Below are 24,208 nucleotides of genomic sequence, written 5' to 3'. Positions count from 1 at the left end.
AAGCGATGGAGGAATTACCTCTTCATAGTGAGCAAACATATGCCTCTGCTATGTAGGAGCTACCACCACTGATACAGTGCATAGAGGCTAAGTCGGCAATACCTCACTACACTGTGTTGGATGGGACGGAGACGGAGGGTGCTATCTGTGACTGACCATGAACCTCACAGCTGCTCTGCACCCGTCCTTACTTCTATCTAACCCAGGGCTGGGGAACCTGCAGGTTTTAGATCTCACCCTGGGTCAACACACCTGAAACAATTGATGAGTTCATTCCCAGGCCTCTGGAGAACTTCGAGACATGTTGAGGAGGTCATTTAACCATTTAAATCAGCTGTGTTGGATCAAGGACACATCTAAAACCTGCAGGACACCGGCCCTCGAGACCCGGAGTTCCCCACCCCTGATCTAACCGCTCTTCTTCTCCTTTCCTCTTTCTTACATTTTTCTTCATTTGTGAGTGAACTTCTCTCTCATGATGGGAAATACAGCGTCTGGACCTTTAGCTAGCAGACTCACTGTGTGACAAGCTGCACACAAAGAGTTTGTGTGTTTGCTGAACTCTTAGAAATGCTGCATGTGAAATTACCAGACACTTGAAAAACATTACTGCCTTTATGCTCGCTGCTCTTCTGTAGTAGTTGAAGTCTGCACCATAAACACTCTTGTGGATCATTCTGGCCCACTTTAACTTCTGAGTTTAGCGATATAATTGATGCATATACGATACACCAAAAGGGTTGTCTTTAAGCGCTATTGTTTCGGAATCTGGAAGAATCTGGAAGAATAAACTTCCTCCAGATGTCTTTAACTGAACGTAACAAGCCTGTTTGACAGATTAACCAATAAAAAGTTCAGATATTTCTGCTAAAACGTGGGGAGTAAAAGTAAAAAGTTGTCAGAAAAATAAATATTCAAAGTAGAGATACCTGAAAATTGTATTCCTGCTGCACCTTGAAGTACTGTAATGTAGTACTTATACTTTGTTACGATGTTCCTCCTGTAAATCTACACTTTGCTTTTTATCCACGTCAGAAAAATGAAGTTGTTTTAAACTCTGATTAAACAGTGCATGATGTTTCCAAGGTCATCTGCATCCACATCTCTGTTACCATAAAGTTCTCACCCATCCACAATACAGTGAAATGATGCCGGCTCAAATCCTTTCCCTCCATGCTCAAACTGGGACCCATGTGACCCTTAGCAAGTCACGTGACGATGGGGCGGGTCAACAACGCTCATGACCATAAGGCGTTCAGTGGATGAACATCTTCACAAAGAAGACTTCCTGCTGCCTTCGTTCAGAACACGGATGGATGCCAGACTCCGTTTTGGTAACGATGTGGATAACGTGTGCGGGATACTCAAGGGAGAAACGAATCGTGCTCCTCGTGTTCTGGTGGTGATGGACGGATTGTGGTGACCACGTTCCTGCTTCTGCTGCACCTTCAAACAAAAGGGTTGTTGATAAACTCGATGCCAGGTTCAGACTGCACGGCATCCACCTGACTGATGGAGGCCTCTGTAACGCTGTGTGACTCCCACTCTCCTCCTGGCTCCTCCTTCTTGATGTCGTCACACAGGTGAAGAACAGCGGCATGTAATCTGTCTCTTCAATCAGCTGATGCGAGAAGCGTCCTGCAGTCTGAACCCGGCAGTGGAAAGAGTACTTCAGTGTGACCTTATGGTGGTTGTTTAGCAGGTGAAGGTCTCCGTCTCAGCGCTGCAGTCTAGGCCCAGAGACGAGGTGCTGGGCGATACCCCTCCACTGTGCCTGGTGTCCTCCAGCTCCACTAGGCCCTGCAGATATTTGATGTACCTAATGGCGGCCCGCAGCGTCTCCACCTTGCTTAGGCGCTTGTCAGCACTCTGACCTGGCAGGTGGTCTCTCAGCTTGGCGTAACCCTGGTTGACACACTTCACCCTCTGACGCTCCCGCTCATTTCGTTTCTGGATGAATGCCGGCTCAAATGGACACTCGTAGACGCTGAAGTGTCCGTGGTGGTGAAAGGGGGTCAGATAGGGCAGGATCCCAGGGCCAGGGCCCCTCAGAGGACCTCTGTAGAGGCCAAGGCCGGTAGGGTCCATGCTGGACGGGTAGAGGAGGAAGGGGACGGAGTTGGAGAGAGAGTCTGAGTGCTGCGAGATGCTGTGATCCTCAGAGAGTCCAGCAGGCGGAGACACGCCGAAGCTCAGGTTCGAAGATCGTTGTTCGATGAACGAAGGAGAGAAGGCAGAGCTCATCGTGCAACCTGGCTGAGCAGTACCTGATCCGAACTCCCAGCTGGATCAACAACAGTCTTCAAAGACCACCTCAAAGACAGTCGATCACCAGCACGCAGAGATCTGGGGAGACGCATAAAGACAAATTCAGCTTTAATCCTGAATCTTCCAACCTGAAAAGCCACACAGGTGAGTTATCTTCCTGCTGACTGACACTGCAGTTCCTCTACCATCCAGCAGAGGGTCCAGCAGTGAGTCAATCCCCATAGACTTGCATTTTAAAATGTCCAACGTTATAGCAGAAACAAACATGTTTGCAGCCTGAAACAAAAACCGTTTTGGTCTTGATGGATAATTTCATGCCGTATTAAACTTTTGTTACAGAATAAAAATAAGAGGAAGAGTTCACTATATGTTAATGACACCGTTTTATATCCTGGAGACGACTTTAACGATTCCTCTGGAGTTAATATCACGAGTCAAAGGAAAATAATACAAGTGTATGGGGAAGAATGGTTTTCTAACATACCTGGAATATGGCTTAAAATTTGCATTATTAGGGGTGTGGCCTCTTTGACTCACCTGTGTGGGTCGAACTGTGATTGGTCAAAATTAATAATGAGAAATTTGAACCTGATATTTTGAACAATATATAGGAAGTCTTGGGAAAAAAAGGATGAAAATCACATGTTCTGATTTCTGAGGACTTCTCAGATCTCAGAGGCTGAAAGGAAAAATATTTCTGACGTTCTGGATCATCAGGATTAAATTAGATATGATATGAGGAGGAGTTTGGACATAAAAACACCACGTGTGCAGTTTATCGATCTTTCAGATGTGCTCATTCATAACTTTTAGACTAAATCATGAACCTGGAGATACTTAGATACTCAAATCTGTGTTCTGCTCTGTGGGAAGAACATCTAAATCTAACACAAATCTGTTGTGTGTTGACCTTGTTTTATGATGGACTTCATGGTCACGTTGAACTTGAGCTGATGATCAAAGCCTGAGTATAAGGTATTTGTATGACTGCACATCTGGAGCAACAGCAGCTTTGTTCTTTGTGTAATTTTTGTCCTGAAATGAGGTGTTAAACACATGAGACGATCTGATGGATCAGAATCATTGAACTTCAGGTAAACTCAGGAAGGTTTTTCAGTCTTACTTAAAAAATAATTCTTCTTGCTTTTTGCTTGGTTTGGTTTTTCAAAGCCTGCTTTGGATCTAAAATAATCAAAGTCTGGAGACCACGCCCGACGGAGCCGGTCTAATCCAGAGCTGAACTCCAGCACGGAGACAGCTACTTGTTATGTTTAAAATAGTTTCCAGAGCAAGTTTACCTGTTTAAGATTTTCTTTGTAGTTTGAATTAATGTCACAGTTAAACTGGGCATCTTTAAAAGTTCAGAGCAGGTTTAAACTCTGCATCCAGGGGAACAAAAGCACCAAAACCTTCACGAAGAGTCTGCGTACGTGAACAAAGTGATGAAAAACAGGTTTTCTCCGTATTTTAAATACGTAAATTAACTTCAAGGTTTTTTTTAGTCTACATGTTGTACAAAATATTTTTTACATTCATCTTTAGTTTTAGTTTTTATTCTGACAACAACACGAAGAACCGCTGCGCCCACGTTTAGTCCCAGTCAGTGAACGCAGCACCAGATCAGCTCACACACACACTCACTGGTTTCCAGTAACACTCTGACACCCTTTCTGGGAGGAAATGTGAGAACTTTCCTCTTAAAACTGAGATTTCTTCCAAAAAATAAAAAGTGAAAGACAATTAAAAACAAAACAGTGGAGACTACAGCTGCACACATTACAAACAGCATCATTTAAACTGCACAGTGTGTGTGTGTGTGTGTGTGTGTGTGTGTGTGTGTGTGTGTGTGTGTGTGTGTGTGTGAATGCATGATGTGATTAGTCGTGTCTTCATCTCACCTTCAGGTGCAGCTGCGCTCCTTCCTCCTCGAGCTTCACAGGAACACTGAGTGCACGATGAAAAGCTGATGCTTTACCTGCTTCTGCCTACTGAAGCCCCGCCCCCTACAGGTGTGTACAGGGTCATCAGGTAAGAGAAACTGTAGAAAACCAGCGAGCTGCGTCTAGCTTCACCTTGAGCCGATTAACTCGCAGCTCTGAGGTCGGATTAAGGTGAAACCGAACGTCGCACACTTCCTGTGTGGAAAATGTTGAATTTATCATCTTTCTCTTTTTTGGGGGGGGGATTCACTCAGGTGACGCAGGTTAAATCTGCTCGCCGCCGTCTCTTCTTTCTCTCTGGCTGAGAAACATCAAAGACAGAAATGAGTGTTTGCAGTTTCCTCTTCCTAAATCCTGCACTTCCAGATGAAAGGCGTCAGCGACACACGCCCTTCCTGTCATCACACATCTCATCACACAGCACACGCTGATGACTGTTTACACGCACACACACACACCTGTAACCTGAGCTGCTGTCTGAGAGTTTCCTGAGCCTGTGTTCACCTTCACATGAACGTCTCTGATTGTTCATCACACAGAGACCTGTTACCTGTGAGCCGTCAGACTCACCTGAGACGTCTGTGTTCGTCCGAGTTTGGCCACGACTGGAGAGCAGAAGTTTCTGACTCGATGATCTGACGGTTCCAGATCTGAAGGATCTGCGAGCACAATCAGCTCGATAAGTTCTCTGGTGAAGAAAGCAACTGTCTGAGGAGACACTGAGCGTCCTGTGTGAAAGCAGAGAAGACAACAGTGTCCCACGAATGAAGAAGCCATGAACGTGACCGACAGGTCTGAACCTTAAACTACAGCTGAGGCAGAAATCTCTCAGAATAAAGATCATGAGCTTTACTAAAATACAGTTTTATTTACAAGGCACCAAAAAGACTGACCGGGAGAGTCTGTGCCAGGGTGCTGGAAAGACGAGTTTGTCTTTTAGCCAAACCTCGGATACCGAAGGAACAATGCGGTTTTCGTCGCGGTCGTAGAACACTGGATTAGCTCTTTAACCTCTCGAGGAGTTTGCCCAAGCAATCTACATGTGTTCTGTGGACTTGGAGAAGGCATTCGACCGCATCCCTCTGAGTGTCCTGTGGGAGGCGCTCTGGCAGTATGGGGTGTTTGGCCCATTGCTACGGGCCATTTGATCCTCATACAACCGTTGCAAGAGCTCGGTCTGCAGAGCCGGCAGTTCAATTCAATTCCACCACTTAGCATCAGCTTTCACCAGGGTGGGGAATCTCATCTCTGCTTTTTGCAGATGATGTGGTTCTTTTGGCTTCGTGAGGTGATGCTGGAACGGTTCGCAGCCGAGTGTGAAGCGGTGGGATTGAGAATCAGCACCTCCAAATCTGAGGCCATGGTCCTGAGCTGGAAAAGGGTGGAGTGCCCACTCTGGGTCAGGGACGAGTTCCTGCCCCAATTGGAGGAGTTCAAGTATCTCGGGGATCTTTTTCACGAGTGACGGGAGAAGGGAGCGGGAGATCGACAGACGGACTGGTGCTGCAGCTGCAGTGATGCGGACGCTGCACCGGTCCGTCGTGGTGAAGAGGGAGCTGAGTGTAAAAGCAAAGCTCTCAGGTCCCTACCCTCACCTACGGTCGCAAGCTGTGGGTAGTGACCGAAAGAAGGAGATCGTGGACACAAGCGGTGGCTGGAGATAGGATGAAAACCTGAAGAAAGGAATCGCCTAAATGTTTGGGAAAGTCATTCCAGATCTTTTCTGCTTCATCTGTTCCAGAAACAGTTGGGTGTTTTTTTTCAACATATATTTATTGAGCAGTTCACATGTTTGTATGACAATGGAAATTACAGTATCAGATAGTCGCTCTGTTTTTTACATTAACATCACATAACAAAACATTACATAATATGGTACCATACCCTCCCACACACCCACAGTCCCAGCTGTGCAGCTCGTTTGTCAGAATAAGAAGCCAAAAAACTATAACTGCTGGTTAGAGCTGCAGACATGTAGGGACGGTCTGTCACAAAGAGTATATCGTAGATCCAGACTTAATGTATTTGCCAGCTCATTAAGCCAGAGCTGTAAGGGGGATGCATCTCTCTTCTTCCAGTGAGTGAGAAGTTTCTTTGCAATAATAATACAGTAAGCTATAACACGTCGCTTTGCACGGTCTATTCCCACAGTATCATCAAAGATGCCCAGAATAACTGTTAGTGGATCAGGGCTCAACTGCACATGAAGAACTGGAGCATTTTTTTAACCTTGGGACAAAAAATGAAATGTGGCTTAGGGAGCATTTCTCACACAGAGGAGACACCTCAGGGTGTATTTTATTTAACCTTTCTCTTGAAAAGCTTTAACCTGAATCAAGCAGTGTCTTGCATTATGGATATTCTGCAAATAGTTTCCCATCCAGCAAGGAGATGGGACGATAAGAACCAGCATCCTCAGCATTCCTACTTTCTTATAAAGGACAGTTATAATCTCCTCTGTAAAGGTGGGAGGAGGACTTTATCTACTAGAGCTTCAGGAAATGTTTTATGCAGGTATGGGCACAAAAACCTCACTAAAATTCACTGGCGATGCCATCTGGTCCAGCAGCCTCATTGATTTTACTTGAAGCAGTCGCCTTCTTGATTTCTTCTATTGTTAGTTCTGTTGTTCTGTTGTGAGTTTAAGTGTGCGAGTTCATCCTCCCCTAGGTTTGCAGAAGTGCTGCTATCCAAGAACTTTTTCATAGAGTCACAATCCATATTTTGTGTCGTGTATAAATTTGATAGAATTGGACATATTGATAATGTCTCTGAGGTCCGTTGAAGCCTCACCTGCATCATTGTTCTTGTTTCCCAAGTTGTCTTGTTAGTATTTTATATGGTTTGTCACCAAGCTCAAAGTATTTCTGCTTGGTGTACAAAAAAGCTTCACTGACTTTTGCTGAGAGTAGATCATTATATTCATATTTATTCATATACAAAGTGTAGCAGGCTTAGTTTCCGAGTTTGCATCAAATACAGAGATCTGCGTTTCCAAATATTCATGAAAATCCTTCTCACCCAACAATAGAGGCTGAAGCCACCATGTTTGCTGCGGTCTAGTTGCATTTTAAGGTTAATGTGGCAGGGAAGTGATCCAAGATGACAATATTGTGAGAATTTGTGTCAATGACATATGGCGTTGATTTGGCATCCAAAAGACAGTAGTCAGCTCTACTGTATGAATTATGCCTGGTTGAAAAGAAAGAGCAATCCCTACCAGTGGGGTTTGCAGTTCTCCAAACATCGGACACATTTGAATTTTCAATAACGGTGTTAAGAAATGCACTGGAGTTGTTCCTGAACTGCTTAGTTAAAGAAGGTAGGGGTCCAACACACAGTTAAATTCCCCACCAATGACAAGGTTTGTTTGGGACGTGTCTGGGACAAATGCCGTGAAGAAAGATGGACCGTCCACATTCAGGGCGTATACATTCAGTAGAGTGAGAGGAAAACAGCTCGACCACAATCGCATCTGTTTTTATGGTACCTCTAGTTTCCTCGTCCTAATCAATCTCTCTCTCTCTCACACACACACACACGCACGCACGCACACGCGCACGCACACACGCACACACACACACGCTCACACACACACACACGCACACACACGCACGCACACACACGCACGCACACACACACGCGCACGCACGCACGCACGCACGCACACACACACACGCTCACACACGCACACACACACACGCTCACACACGCACGCCCACGCGCGCGCGCACACATGCACGCGCGCGCGCACAGCTAAGTCACAAATAAAACAGGTGTGTGTCACATCAACAATGAAAAATTAAAGCTGCTGCACATGCAGAGACGTGATGAAGATTTCACCAGACCTCTATCAGCTGCTCTATTATTACGGCGTGCACACACACACACACACACACACACACACACACACACACACACACACACACATCCCCTCTGATGAGCACTCCGGTTGAACTGAAGCCACTAAGCAAACACGAGTCCAGAAAACAGAGGATATTTCAAAAGTCCCTCCCATCTCCTTTTCCTACGGCGAGCTGGGATCCAAACAAGCGTACACTGTCTCCTCGTAGTGTGACCTCAGGTATCCGCTGTGCTGGAACTACAACATGCATAAGGTGAACAGCAAAATGAAACACATTTTGTAGTTGAACAGCTGCTGTGACATACTATAAACGTATCAGCTGAGGTGGCAACGTACAGAGATTCTGTAAGTACACATTCTGATATTTGTTGTAAATGAGCCACGACAGACCAGACGACCTTTTTATGCTTTTCAGCATAATTTTCACTTTTATTTACGGTTCACATGTTCGGCTGCAGCTCTACAGACCGACACATGCACCGCAACAACAACAACAACAATCAGGACCTTTTATGTCGGCGAGGCGTGATCGCAGATGCCGTGCAGGTGCATCTGCCTCCCCTGCACCAGCACCGCAGACCACGCCCGCCACGCTTGTGTTAAAAAACACTGCAGTAAAAACTGATTCAACTGTTTTAGTCAACTAAAAGTGAAAAAGCAAATTTACTCTGAAATGTACTCAAAGTAAGAAAGTAAAAAGTATCTCCTTGAAGAGTCCACCCTCATTTACATGCACGGGTAAAAAGACCTTCTGCTATGTTAATATAACACAAAAGTAATATTAGTGTGGATCTGTTATTTCACACACAAACTAACCTGTTTTCATGCAACATTTGAACAACACAACGTTAGTATACTTGTGCGTTTTGCAGGACGTTTCACAATACAAAAATACAGAATTTATCAAAATCCATCACCAACAGATGCAGTATGTCATTACAAATTATGACACTGCATGTAATCTTTAATCTGCAGTTCATCTTTTCTTACACCTTTCTCCATCTCTGAGTGAAATAAGCAGCTGGACCTTTATCAGTAACACACTGTGACACAAACTGCACATAAGCAGTTTGTGTGTTTGCTGAAGCTTCGCCTCGTCCACCCCAGCTGTGAAACTCAGAAACCAGTCTTGTTATCATCTATCGTCCACCTGGGCCTTACACAGAGTTTCTGTCTGATTTCTCAGACCTTTTATCTGATTTAGTTCTGAGCTCAGATAAAATAATTATTGTGGGTGATTTTAACATCCATGTAGATGCTAAAAATGACAGCCTCAACATGGCATTTAATCTGTTATTAGACTCAATTGGCTTCTCTCAAATCCATGGTGGTGTTATGGCCGGGAGGCCGGACCAGGAGAATGAACTAAATGCAGACACAGATGGAGGCACTGGTTATACATGAGAGGTTTTTTTACAGACTGTGATATATTTAGAATATCAACCATGGACTGTGAACTGGAGCATAAACGGAGAGCTATGAGGCAGTTTTAAAGTACCAGGTATATGTAATTATTTTGCTATTAGAGACCTGAAGTGTTCGTTCCCAACCATGTGGCTCAAGTTTTAGCTCCGTTGTGGTCTCTAATGAACTATTGTAGTATTTCCCTCACTCTCTGGGCTGCTATCCTTTCCCCAGGCTGCGGTTCATCCCAATAGCAGACGAAGCTGCGCGCTATTCAATGTTCCCCACTGCCATGTCCACAGAAAAGTTGGAGTTGATCTTGTGACCCAGGTGGTGAATTTCTTATCTTAATCGGTCATTCTCCTTTTTCGGATCTGTTTATAATTCATTACTGGCCTCGTTATATCTGTTGACTTACTGGTTCCTCCAGTGCTCTGTTGCTCTGTACTTTGTCATTGTCACGGTCCGGTGTGTGGGAATGGAAAGAGAGGACTAAAACAAAGGATGAATGGGGCGGAGTCTGAAACAAGTGTTCAGGAGGGCAGCCACGTGGTCAGCAGCATCACTACAGCTTATCTGGGAGGCCAGCAGCAGTGCCAGCGACGATCCACTGTAGACCAGTTGAGGTTGCCGGTGGTGCAGCTTGGCGCAGACCTCTGGCTTAGACAGAGCAGGACCAGCAGGTGCAGAAACCTACGCTGGGCTGTGCATGGATCACAGCAGGCTCAGGTGGCTCTAGCTGGGGGTGCGCGTAGCTTGCAGCAAGCACTGGATGCTGCAGATGGAGCTCAGGTTGAGGACTGGGTCTTCCGTCCCTTGAAACCATTACAGGTGGAGGAACTGGCCGAACCTGAAGGTACAGGTGCAGGGACGTGTTGGGTCCTGGCCGCTCTCAACCTAGGAGCAGGGACAGGCGAAGGAGCTAGCTGGACACCAGCTATCGCCACCCGAGGAACAGGTATGGGTGCAGGAGTGGACCAGGTCTCAGCTGCCCTGGGAGCAGGCACAGGAGCAGGTGACAGCTGGATACTAGCTGCCCCAATGACAGAGCTAGACTGAAAACACACACGAGAAGTCGATGATGACGAGCCAAGGAACTGTGGGAAACTGAGGGTTTAATAGACTGGATAATGATGATGAATGGAAACAGGTGGGAACACAGCTGAACTAGATCTGACTAATGACACAGGAAGTAGAACTAAACACAACACATACAGACAGATGACTAACACAATAAAACAGGAAACATACATGGGAACTAAACAGTGACAAAGTCCAACTGAAAAGCTTTGAAGCCAGATAACACACACCAATGAGTTAAACTGCAGGAATGTCTTAAAGACATAAAGACCTGGATGGCCACTAACTTTCTGCTTCTTAATTCAGATCAAACTGAGGTTATTGTACTCGGCCCTGAAAAGCTTAGAAATATGGTATCTAGTAACCTTATACCATCTATTTTTGATCCTAGTAATAATAATAAGTTGACTACTAGTAAAAAAGAAATAAATGATATTTTTACTAAATATTATCAGGAGCTGTACACTTCTAATGGACTGGTGGAGGAACAGAGGCGGTCAGATTTCTTCTCTTCTATTAAAATTCCCAGCCTGTCGGAAGATCAAAGAAGTATATTAGAAGGTAAGATTACATTAATTGAAGTTAAGCAGGCAATCGGCAGCCTTAGAGTGGGTAAATCTCCAGGTAATGATGGATTTCCATCAGATTTTTATAAGGTGTTTGTGGACGAACTAGCTCCAAGACTACTGTCGGTATATCAAGATGCGTTTCAAAGAGGGAGACTACCGTTTAGTATGCGATCGGCAGTGATCACGTTATTACATAAAAAAGGGAAAGACCCACAGCATTGTGGGAATTATCGCCCAATTTCATTAATTAATGTGGATGAAAAAATTATTTCTAAGATATTAGCTTTTAGGCTTGAAAAAGTTCTTCCGTATTTGGTGCATAGGGATCAGGTCGGTTTTGTGAAAAATAGAAGCTCTGCGGATAATCTACGTAGGTTATTGCATATACTCTGGAAGAGCAGGACTAAGCTAGACCCTGTCGTTGCCTTCTCTTTGGACGCAGAGAAAGCTTTTGATAAAGTTGAGTATCCTTTTCTGTTTCATACCTTGAAGAGATTTGGTTTCGGTCCCTTTTTTAGGCAGTGGATTCAGGTGGTATACACAGATCCAATGGCTACAGTTATTACCAATGGGATAATGTCACCCTCATTTTCGTTAAGTCGGGGTACTAGACAAGGTTCACCCTTATCACCTCTCATTTTTGCTCTGTTTTTGGAGCCTTTAGCCATAGCTTTACGTGAATGTAAGAAAATTAGAGGGGTGGATTTGGGTCAAGAAGAACATAAAACTTTTTTGTATGCAGATGATATTTTATTGATTTCAACTAACCCAGAACAGGCCGTTCCTGCAATTTCCTCAATTATTGATTCTTTCTCTGTAATCTCTGGATACACTATAAATTGGTCTAAGTCTGAAGCTATGCCTATTTCTAAATTGTGTCCGCCTGTTATGAGGAGTTCATGGCATTTCAAGTGGAAGCCCGAGGGTCTGACTTATTTGGGGATTAAATTGACCCCTGGTTTAGACAACATAATGAAAGTAAATATTTCCCCAGTGATTCAAAACATCCGTTCGCTGTTGCAGAATTGGGTTAAAATAAATCTATCCCTTTTGGGTAGAATTAATTTGGTGAAGATGATTATTGCCCCTAAACTTCAGTACTTTCTTCACATGTTACCGATAGCAGTCCCACATAATTTGCTAAAGCTTTATAATACATGTGTAGAGGGTTTTGTGTGGGCAGGAAAAAAGCCATTGTTCAATCGGTCTAAATTATATGCTGCTAAAGAGAGTGGTGGGTTGGCATTGTCTAAGATGGTCTGGTATCATTATGCTTTCTCCCTCTCTCAGTTAGTTAAGATACATAATTCCTCTACTGATAAGCCATCATGGGTTGGGATTGAGGAAAGTCTTGTGGCCCCTTCGTCTTTAGAGGCCTTCCTTACTCAGAAGGGAAGGCCAGTACCGTTTAAAGATCCAGTACTGTCTTTCATGCAAGAGACCTGGCTTAGAGCTCACCAATATACCAACAGCAGCCCTTATCTCACCGCTAGAGCCTCTATTTGGTATAATAAGAAAGTATTAATAGGTAAGAAACCGGTCTGGTGGGAGGCCTGGGCTAGGACAGGTATTAATCAGATGGGGGACCTATTTGGGCAGACTGGCATGAAATCGTTTGCAGAAATCAGACGAGAATTCAATTTGGATCCAAGGGAAATTTGGAGGTTTTTTCAAATAAGACATTGTATTAAAGCCATTTTGAAAAATAATCTAGACCCTCCATCTAGTGTTCAGAAGATGTTTGCAACCCCTGACAATAACAGAATCAGGGCATCTAAATTTTATGGGAGCTTCAGAGAGGCACACGCTCCCAGTTTGGGGGGACTGAGGCGGTGTTGGGAGAAAGATCTGGGTATCCAGATCTCAGAGGACAGTTGGAAGATGCTGATCTCATCATGGCATGTTTGCTCATCTGAAACACAGTCTCAACTTATCCAGTACAAGTTGCTTCACAGAAACTATTGGACACCCAGTAAATTAGTCAGGTTGAAGCTCGCAGATAAGGACATTTGTTGGAAATGTCAGCAGGAAGTCGGGACTCTAGTTCATATGTTGTATACATGTCGAAAAAATGATTATTTGTGGGATGGGATCATCAACTTGGTGAATGATATTTTTAAACTTAATCTTTCTAAATCTCCAGCTATATGCGTCCTGGGCCTACTACCTGACGATAACATTCTCTCAAAAAAACAGAGATTGTGGATGCGTCTGGCTTTTATAACTGGTTGCAGGGTAATTCTTAGGCATTGGAAGTCATCCAGCCCCTGTTCTTTCAAGGAATGGACCGAACAAATGTCTAGGATGGCATCATATGAACGGGTTATGTATAGAATGAAGGGAAGAGAAGATATTTTTGAGCAGGTCTGGGGTCCCTTTTTGCGGTACATTGACAATGTCTCTTAGACATTATGATAAATGGTCTCTTAGAGGGATATTTCATGTGTCATTGGTATTTTGGTTGTTGTCTTTTTTTTTTTTTTTTTTTTTTTTTTGCACCAGGGGGTTTTACCCTTATTCGTTTTTGTTTTTGCTGATGTTTTCCAGGAGGCGGTGTATTATTTTGTTTCTCCTGGGTTTTATTTATTTTATTTATTTATTTATTTATGTAATTTCTTTTTTTTTTTTTTTTTTTTTTTTTTTTTTTTTTGTTTGTTAGTGTGTTGTTTGTTTGCTTGTCTTAGTTTGTTTGTTTGTTTAGAAATGGACAGAGAACTGACAGTATGATTATTGCAGTTGTATATTTATTTATTAATGTTTCTGTCCATCCAAAAATATTAATAAAAAAAAAAAAAAAAAAAAAAAAAAAAAGAAATATGGTATCTAACCAGATTCTTCCTCTGGATGGCATTACCTTGGCCTCCAGTAACACTGTGAGGAACCTTGGAGTCATTTTTGACCAGGACATGTCCTTCAATGCACATATTGAAGGACATGAAAAGGACATATTGAAGGACAAGGAAATTTCAATGCAGATAAGTATATTAATGACGTAAAAGAAATTCACTGGACTGACATCTGCCTCGAGAATGACCCTGATAGGGCATTATCTATGTTTATTGAAAACTTTTGCTACCTGGCTGATAAACATGCCCCCTTAAAAAGATTTACTGTTAAAAAGAACTATGCACCTTGGTTAGATAACGAACTTAAGGTTGCAATGTCAGAGAGGGATATAGCAAAAGCACATAAGTCTATCAGTCCACAAGAGTGGGCAAGATATCGCGAGTTAAGAAATCAAGTAACTAAATTTAATAGGCGTAAAAAGAAAGAATATTATCAACTTAAGCTCAAAGAGGCCAATAAGGACAGCAAAAAGGTGTGGAAAGTTTTAAATAATATAATGGGTCGAGATCTTGCTCCGGTGATGCCTCACATCCACACGGGTGGTACGTTTATAAGTAAAGCCAAGGATATTGCCAATTATTTTGTGAATTATTACAGCAATAAAATAACAAATTTAAAATCTAATATGAACAAAGGCGATCCCACCTTATCATGTCGTCTTATACAGGATGTTATCATGAATAATAAACTATGCCAATTTAAGTTTGAGGCAGTGAACGTGCAGATGGTAGAGCGCTTATTGACATCACTTCCTGACGATACATCCTCCGGTTCTGATAACATAGACAGTAAACTGCTCAAAGTTGCAGCCAAGTTTGTGTCCCTTCCTATATGTCACATATTTAATAAATCTCTGGCATGCAGTTTATTTCCATCGCAGTGGAAAGAATCGAAAATAATTCCGATTCCTAAAAACAAGAATGACATTTTTAATGGTGTCAACAGCAGACCTATCAGTCTGCTACCCATTTTAAGTAAAATTATGGAGAGGATTGTCTACGAACAAATTCAACATTATCTAATAGAAAATCAGTTACTCGCTCAGTTTCAACATGCCTACAAACCTGGTTATTCCACCAGTTCAGCTCTCATTCACATGACAGATAACTGGTACAAATACCTAGATAAAGGGAATTTGGCCGGGGTGGTATTTCTGGATTTTAGTGCTGCATTTGATTTAATAAATCATGATCTACTGATAGATAAACTAAAATGTTATGGATTTTCACCAGCTGCTTTGTGCTGGATGGAAAGTTATCTGTCTGGAAGAAGGCAAAAGGTTTATTATAATGGTTATTTCTCGGAGGGCCGCGAAATGAACTGTGGTCTACCCCAAGGCAGCTGCCTCGGTCCACTTCTCTACTCAGTTTTTACAAATGATTTGCCGTATGTCCTGGATAAATCTCATCTTGTAATGTACGCTGATGACTCCACCATGTTTTATTCAGCCAGTAGCCACTCTGAATTGACAAGCGTATTACAACTAGATTTGCTGAACGTGTTTGATTGGATAAGTAAAAACAACATGATTATAAATGTGACTAAATCCAAATCCATGTTAATAGGAAGTAGAGCACGTTTAATCAACAGTCCACGACTAAACCTTTCCATAGCTGGATCGGCACCCAGATTAAATTACTTGGTGTTACCATAAACCACCACCTTTCATGGTCTCAGCACATCAATTCTGTTATTATGAAAATGGGACAGGGCATAGCTATAGCTAGGAAATGCTCCTTTTATATTACTTCTTCAGTTATGAAAGATGTCATTAACGCATTAGTATTATCTCATCTAGAGTACTGCTCAATCATCTGGTCTGCAGCTAATAAGACAGATCTGAATAGACTTCAGTTAGTCCAAAATAGGGCGGCCAGATTAGTGTTAAGGTGTTCATACTATACAAGTATTGACAAAATGCATGATAAACTTTCTTGGCTTTCTGTACAAGCTAAATTATACTATGGCTTACTTGTATTTTTAAAGAAAACAATACTGTTAAACACACCACACTTTTTTTGTGCTCAGTTGCAGTATCCAGATGAAATTCATAATCATGCCACACGATTCTCAACCAACCACAATTTAGTAATTCCTCGTGTTAAAAGTAACTTTTTGAAAAACTCTGTTATATTCAGAGCATCGTTTCAGTGGAATAAGTTGCCTGAGGCAATAAGAGAATTGGCTTCAATTCATAATTTTAAAAATTACTTAAAAGCCTATTTAGGCAGTTTTTAATGTATTTGTAAAAATTGTAGAGGGTAATATCACTTGTAATGGAAATTGTGTATTTTGTTTGAGTGTTTTGTTTTGTTTTTCTGCTTTTATATAATTTTTAATATTCACATGTTTACATTTCAGTATTGTAAAACTTTACTGTAGATCTAATTGTTGTAACATTTTATTTGGAGATATTTGATGGCTTGGGCCCCAGGAATACTAGCAACCACTGTTGTGGAAGCTAATGGGGTTCCTTATAAATAAACAAATAAACAAATATTAAACAAATATGTCAGACTGCTTTCTTCCATTTGAGCAACATCTCTAAAGTTAGAAATATCCTGTCTCAGAGTGACGCTGAAAAACTAGTTCATGCATTTATTACTTCCAGGCTGGACGACTGTAATTCATTATTATCAGGAAGTCCTAAAAACTCCCTGAAAAGCCTTCAGCTGATCCAAAATGCTGCAGCAAGAGTCCTGACAGGGACTAGAAAGAGAGAGCAGATTTCTTTTTTTTTTCCCTTCCCTTCATTGGCTTCCAACCAATCACAGCAGATGGCCCCGCCCCTCCCTGAGCCTGGTTCTGCCAGAGGTTTCTTCCTGTTAAAAGGGAGTTCTTCCTTACCACCTTTGCCAAAGTACTCATAGGGAGTCATATGATTGAATAATACATACTTTCTGTATGTATTATTTTAGGGTCTACCTTACAATATAAAGCTTCTTGAGGCGACTGGTGTTGTGATTTGGCGCTGTATAAATAAAATTCAATTGAGTTGAATCGAACTGGAAAGTGATCTTGAGAAAGTCTGTTCACTTCAACAACAAAGCCAGAAACCCCAAACAGAGTTTTGATTCATTTTAAAGCCTGACGCTGAGCCTTGTTCACTCCAGCTATTGTCCACCTGGGCCTCACAGGTTCTTTACCTAATAACCTTTTAACTTGATCGTTTTTAAATTACCTCCACCAAGGTGGTTTTGTTTTTGGTGGTGTTTGCATGTCATTCTCTCTACACACAATAGCCAGAAAAGTTTAAAATAAACAGTGATAAAACTGTAGGGCTGTTTTCAAGGTTTCAGTTAAACTCCAAATACAGGACTCGGGAAGTAACTTAAAAGCAGCTTTATTGCTGAAACTCAAGTAATTACAACAGGAAAACATGTAAAATTAGGAATAACAGAAAAACGTAATGGCATGAGCAATACACCAAGGAGACACACAGCTCTCTATTTACAACTGTTCTTTGTAGGTGTGTAAACCTTCCTGTAGGCTCCCAAAAATATCATTCTGTTCATCTGGACCTGACATTTTCAGTGGGAGAAGCATTTCATCATCATCATCATCATCATCATCATCAAGTGACTTCTTCAGTCTCAGCTGACTGCAGGTTTCCAACCTTATAAACAGGACATTTGCATGATAACTGAAACCATGGGCCGTGAGGTCAGTTTTCATGATCATTAACATGCAAATGTGCATGTTAATGATCATGAAATATGCAAACTTTGCAAATATGCAAAATCTGTAGGGATGGGTATCGTTTAGGTTTTATCTGATACTGGTACCAAACCGGTACTTTTGAAACTGTGCCGGTGCTTAAAGAATGGAGAACACAAAATTGGTCCAAAAACCTCTCATGTTCAGCTGTTTTTTTGTAAAAAGATAACAATGTTAGCCTTTTCTGCAGCTATGGGGCATATATGGTATCACTCTTGGCTGGAAGCAGTGCATAAACAATGGAAAAAACACCAACTTTGTCCAAAAACCTCTCATGTTCAGCTGTTTTTTTGTAAAAAGATAACAATGTTAGCCTTTTCTGCAGCTATGGGGCATATATGGTATCACTCTTGGCTGGAAGCAGTGCATAAACAATGGAAAAAACACCAACTTTGTCCAAAAACCTCTCATGTTCAGCTGTTTTCCACTTTTTCTTTGGTCATTTTAGCCTTTTTGGCCAGGGTGAAGGGAGTATCTGCCATCAAACAAGAAGACAGCCGCATGTAGCTATGATGATGTTTGCTAGTTCACCTTACATGCATTAATGTAATAACGTGGTTAGCCTACTCAACGTAAATTACACACGAACAACATGAAGCTACTCACGCAGAGAAGAACGGCTGCTGCTGCATCATCATCCTCATCATTTCTGCTACACTGGCAGGGCTAGGGGCCAGGACTCTCCTCTTCGGGTTCTTGGGGGATGTTGCTAACTCCGGGTCCGATAACAGGCACCACACCCGCAGTAGATGCGCTCGGTGTGAGGTCTCGCAGCAAGCTATCAAATACGGCGCATTTCTGGGCTTTTAAAAAAAACGCTATGCGTCGCCAGGTGTTTCATCAGATTCGAGGTGTTACCTCCTTTGACAGTATCACAGTATCAGCTTAAAGCACTTGTTGCTGCTGAGTTTGCATCTTTTGCTGTGAAGTACAGCCAGACTTTGACCGTTTCGCCTTGGACATTTAATCTGTAGCTCTGCTCTAAAAGAACGTACGTACCTGGCCCCGCCTACTATCCTCGGAAACGTAAAACGATTGGCTAGAATCTAAAGTGTATCACAGCTCAGGAAAATAAAGCACCGAAATAAAGCACCGAAATGAGCGCTGCTTTTCGGTCTGGTTACTAATGTTTATGTCAGAACCGGCACCGGTACCCATCCCTAAAAATCAGTTTATCAAATAAAATCAGCTGTTGATCAGCTCAGTGTGACTGACAGATGATCAGAGGTGCAGAGCAGCCAGTAAAAGAGTAGATAAGCGCTGCAGCATCTACATCACAAAAGGAGACCAGACCCTCCTCACAAACACCCCCACCTTCTCAGGACCGGGCTGAAGAGAGAGAGGGACTGGAGGGCTAGCATTGGCTTCATACTTAATTCCATTTCTCAGCCACACAGTCCAGAAACCGTGTCGAGGACTCACTGTGAGTTGACCCTTCCTGTTGATCGACTCTGTGGCCACTCCTAGGTCCCAGTCAGTCTTTCCTTTAACCTGAACCTCAAAGTAAAATCTGCCTGAAGAGAAACTCTGCTCTCCTTAAACATTAAACACTGAGAAAATCTCTCTGGGTTGTCTGGAAGATTTTTCTTCACATTACTGTGATACACTTGTTTTCCATCATCAGACAGGATGAGTTTAGGATGAGCTGTATCAGGATCCAGAGTCACATCCACCTCATGCTGCTGGACCCTCTTCAGCTCTGCAGCCTCAACCAGCTTCTTCTTCATGAGTTTCCTGAGTGTCTCCTCCAGCTGAGCCACAGCTCTCCCCACAGTCCCCTCATATGATGGTGGACGGACTCTGACCTCTGTCCAGTCCTTGGTGGGTGGAGCAGCTTTCAGGGACGAAAAGCTTTGGAGGAGGTGGAGGTGGTCTTCAGAGTGTGAGAGCTGCTCCACCTCAGAGCTTCTCTTCATCAGCTCAGAGATTTCCTGTTCCAGATCTTTGATGAGACCTTCAGCCTGTTTCTCTGTAGTTTCCTGTTTGTCTTCGATCTCCTTCATGAGCTCCTTCAGGCGTCTCTCAGACTCCTTCAGAGCCGTGAGGACCTGAACACCTTCTGCTTTCTGTCTGTCTGCAGCATCTTTACTCATCTTCACTGACTATTTGATCTCCATAATCTTCAGTCATCTCTTCTGGATCATCTGCTGAATCTCAGCCTCTGTCTTCTCCAGCTCTGCCTTCTTTCCTTCATATTCTTCTCTCAGAGGAACAAACTCGTGGTTCTTGTGGTCTAAAACAGAGCAGAGCACACAGACACGTGTCTGGTCGGTCTAACCCTAACCCAGGTCAGACACACCAGGCAGGACTTCGGCGCCTTCAGTCTGGGTCCAGTGCAGACGTCACAGGGTCTTCTCCTGGTTTGGCAGCTTGTTGCTCTGAGCTGCTGCTGCTGGCTTTCTGCTGAGCTTCACGTCTGAACTGAGCAACCATCTCAGAGATTAATGTGTTGACCCTTAACCGAGGTCTAGTGCAGAAAGTCTCTTTACTCATGGGACACTGACACCTCTGACTCATGTCCCAGTGCTGAGTGATGCAGTTTTTGCAGACGTTGTGTCCACATGGTGTAGAGACTGGATCAGTGAACACATCCAGACAGATGGAGCACAGAAACTGATCGCAGATAGCTGACAGCAGGCGTGTCTGCACTCTGAGGGAGAAAAAAATAAATTTTTTATTACATTAAAAAAAAAAAGTTTTACATTACATTTAGATTACATTTTTAAAAAGACAGAAAAAGGTGTCAGTTTTGAACTCTTTACATGTGTTTCTCAGTAGTAGATATTACTACACTTTCTGGGTAGTGTAATAGAAAATTTCCATTATTCTCATTTGAAGTATTTAAGTGCTTATGCATATGCTTGGTTGTGACACTGTAATAGACTGTTCAGTGAACGTTTCTAAAAGTAGATGAACTTATTTCAGGCTCAGCAGTTGGAGAAGACGACTCCCTTTGCAGGTGCTGATAATGCCAAGGGCACAAAACAGCATACCCGCTGTTCTGTTAGGTTTCCTAGCGAGGCGCGTGATGTGTGGTGATCAGTTTGTAAATTCCTCCCTCTTCCTTGGAATGCATAAAGGACTGGGAGCACCACTCCTGTTTCAGAGCTCGCATGACTGAACTGTGATGTTTGATGCCTGGGAGCTTGAGGGTCCTGCGCAGTATCTTAGCTGTTCCCAGGACTGCGCTCTTCTGGACAGAGATGTTGTTCCCGGGATCTGCTGGAGCCACTCGCCTAGCTTGGGAGTCACCGCACCTAGTGCTCCGATTACCACGGGGACCACCGTTACCTTCACCCTCCACATCCTCTCGAGCTCTTCTCTGAGCCCTTGGTATTTCTCCAGCTTCTCGTGTTCCTTCTTCCTGATATTGCTGTCATTCGGAACCGCTACATCGATCACTACGGCCGTCTTCTTCTGTTTGTCTACCACCACTATGTCCGGTTGGTTAGCCACCACCATTTTGTCCGTCTGTATCTGGAAGTCCCACAGGATCTTAGCTCGGTCATTCTCCACCACCCTTGGGGGCATCTCCCATTTTGACCTCGGGACTTCCAGGTTATACTCGGCACAGATGTTCCTGTACACTATGCCGGCCACTTGGTTATGGTCTATTTGGTAAAGTAAATTGAAGTAAATCTGTTGGGCATCTTTCTTCGCCTTTAGACAATAATTCTGATGCAAAAGAGCCGAACGGGACAGGCAAAAAAACAAACAAAAAACAAAAACCAAAGATAGCGGAGGGCGTTACACAGCAGCTGTTTTGTTTGACAGCCCTATTAAAGATTAACATCAGTCTGCACAGGATGATCTGATATCCTCGTGTTGGTGTTGTTCCCACATCATCATGCAAATGTTGTTCCAGGATCAACATTGCAACTGACCAATCACATTGTTGTGACGTTATTCTTTTGCACGCCAAGCCATTCGTGCATTTATGAAATTCCAATGTTGCAAGGACAATATCAGTTCTGCTTACTGTTTATTAAAGGGTCAGGGTCCGTTGATTGGCGGACAGAGGCGGTTTTTCCCGAAGTCGCAAAAGTATGACGTCACAACATTCTGATTGGTCACTTGCAATGTTGATCCTGGAACAACATTTAGTATGATGATGTGGGAACAACACCAGCACGAGGATATCAGCTCGTGCGTCTGCACGCGCTCCAGAGAGCTTTTCTTCACATTCTTTAATTCTCACTCGCTTTTGCAACTTTGTACTTTTGTGTTACTCGCAGCAACGACTCCACTTCATTGTTAGTCCATTTGAAAAACTCGCTGCTTTTCCTGCGACGTTTCAAAGAGCAGGAAAGTAAATAAGCGGCAGACAGAAATGAGGCAGGCGCATGCGCAGCACTGGAACGTCAGCGTTTGCAGCTGTTTCAGTGTGGACGCACAACTCTGTGAAAATGACTGAAAACGCTTGTGTGGACGCGGAGCCGTGGACGTAGCTATGGCTAAGCTCTCCTGCCTGTGCTCTGGGTTTCTGCACTTGGGTTCGGTTCTGGTACTGAATACTAGAACTAGCACTGTTAACAGAAGAGTTATTAAGGGCAAACCTTTCCTGGGTGTCTTAGCTAGTGATCAGCTCCAGATAAACACCATGGAGGAACCATACGAGAACATGTCATATTACTTTATGCTGTATGTCTAAAATGTGAGGATATTATCCAGTAATATTACAATCATGTAAAATATAATTGTAGTATTGGCGTTACAACAGACGGACGACGTGTCCAGGATGTGCCCTGGCTCTCACCCAGCATCTTCTGGGACCCTGAATCTAAACAGCATTGAAGAAAACTGATGATGAAGATTGCACCACCCTTTATTTAACTCAAACTTAACTTCCTGTTTTTAAGTTCACGATAAAAATCAAAAGTCTGAGAAACACTGATCCTTAAAGAAGAACAGCTCTGCTAACAAAACTCTGGCCATTAAGCGACAAATACATCACAAATCTTCGTACTGCATCACAATAAAGGCCTCGAGTTCTATTGTTGTTATTGTGAAAGACTGGATAATCATCAGTGTTCAAATTCTGAGCACTAAATCACTGTGACTTTTACCTTCCACAATAATGATTCAACACAATAAAACACAGCTCAGCTTTTATTTTGAAGCTGGGTTTTGGAGAGCTGGATGTAAATGTGTCTCCAAAGCTCTCAGCTTAGCTTCTGTAGTTTAAATGTGGCTGTAAATAAAATGCAAACATCAGCCATGACGGAAACGCCACTGTGAGCTATACGATGGTTCTCTGTGTGAAAGGACTGACAGTCTCTGATTCACGGGTCTGTCTTTGAGTCTGTTGCTGCTCCGTAACGCTCTCTGTGACAAAGCTTCCTCTCTTTGTGCTCTTCCATGTCTTTATATATGTTGGTGCCACAGTGGAGAATGTTCTTCTAACATGCACGATGTTTGCAGCGTTTTCATTTACAGCTGTAAAGTAACACAACACTCACTGCAGCCTGAACGTCACATGACCACCGGGCAAGTAAGCAGAGTAGGGAGGAAGGGCGTGCATGAGAGGTGTCTGCACAGACATGTCTACTTTCTGATGAACGGGGCCATGCACTACACCAGCAGGAGACAAACCGGTCATGCTGGTATCGATCCAGTACCAGTGGATTCAATATTTGGATTGATCAGGTCACTCCTGATCAGTGCCGCAGTGAGACAGTTTCAAACAGCAGATGTTTCTACAGCGGATCTGTGGCTAAATGAGCCCATTTGTATTGAACCAATGTGACTGTGACGAGTCAGCATGAAGTCATCTGAGTCATCAGAAACAGGAAGTGTGATGCACTCAGCACTGCTGCTGAGAGAAACCTGATGGACTCTGGTGAATCCTCTCTTAGACCCTAACAGGACTCGACTGCAGCTCTGCTGCTGCGCTCTCACTTTCACTTTCTTTAGTAACATGACCTCTGACTTCACATTTTTCAGGCGTTGCTCCGCCTCTACCTGCAGCTGTTTGTCTGGTTTTGCTGCCTCTTCCTTTGCAGCAATCAGCTGGTTTATACACACAGTAATGACGGCCTCAGGTGAGAAACTCACCTGGATTTCCAGCAGACTGAAAGTTTCTGGTGGCCACTGATGGAGGTCACAGGTCTGAGCTGAAATGATGCTTTAAATCAGCGGTCCCCAACCCCCGGGCCTCGGACCAGTACCGGTCCGTGAGTCGTTTGGTACCGGGCCGCGAGAGTTGAGGCTCAGGTGTGAAATGTGTGGTTTTCAGGGTTTTTATCGGTTTCCAGCGTTATTTTGTTATCGTTTTTATCGTTAACTCGGTTTTCCTGGGTCTTTTCACGTGTGTTATGAATACATTTTGCTTTTTTTCGGTACCAGTACTGGTTTTATTTTGTTGTATTTATCCGCGACACCTTAAAGGCCGGTCTGTGAAAATATTGTCGGGCATAAACCGGTCCGTAGCGCAAAAAGGTTGGAGACTGCTGCTTTAAATAAAATATGTTAGAAATGAATTCTTTAAAGCTCTGAGTTTTTGTACTTCCAGCCTGTTC

At 43.2% G+C, this 24,208-nt stretch overlaps 1 protein-coding gene and 1 pseudogene across 2 annotated transcripts; both read right to left on the bottom strand.

Annotated features, from left to right (window-relative positions):
* Positions 1-1,640: 1,640 nt before the first annotated feature.
* Positions 1,641-2,244, bottom strand: LOC146710421 (achaete-scute homolog 5-like). Its single transcript, XM_085457842.1, has one exon. It carries the CDS (start codon positions 2,242-2,244, stop codon positions 1,696-1,698), a length of 549 nt encoding a protein of 182 aa, XP_085313968.1. The 3' UTR covers positions 1,641-1,695.
* Positions 2,245-18,107: 15,863 nt separating this feature from the next.
* LOC146710420 (zinc-binding protein A33-like) lies at positions 18,108-21,500 on the bottom strand (annotated as a pseudogene). The gene is made up of 2 exons (XR_014920616.1): positions 20,684-21,500; positions 18,108-20,340 (listed from the first exon to the last, which is right to left on the bottom strand). The product of XR_014920616.1 is annotated as a zinc-binding protein A33-like (transcript).
* Positions 21,501-24,208: the final 2,708 nt, after the last annotated feature.

The sequence above is a fragment of the Copadichromis virginalis genome, linkage group LG5 (genome assembly GCF_057382275.1).
Source record: "Copadichromis virginalis isolate Kocher_CV1m ecotype Utaka linkage group LG5, C_Virginalis_male_GT1.1, whole genome shotgun sequence".
Taxonomy (NCBI): domain Eukaryota; kingdom Metazoa; phylum Chordata; class Actinopteri; order Cichliformes; family Cichlidae; genus Copadichromis; species Copadichromis virginalis.
The sequence above is the reverse complement of the archived record's forward strand: the minus strand, read 5'-3'. Positions and strand labels throughout refer to the sequence as shown.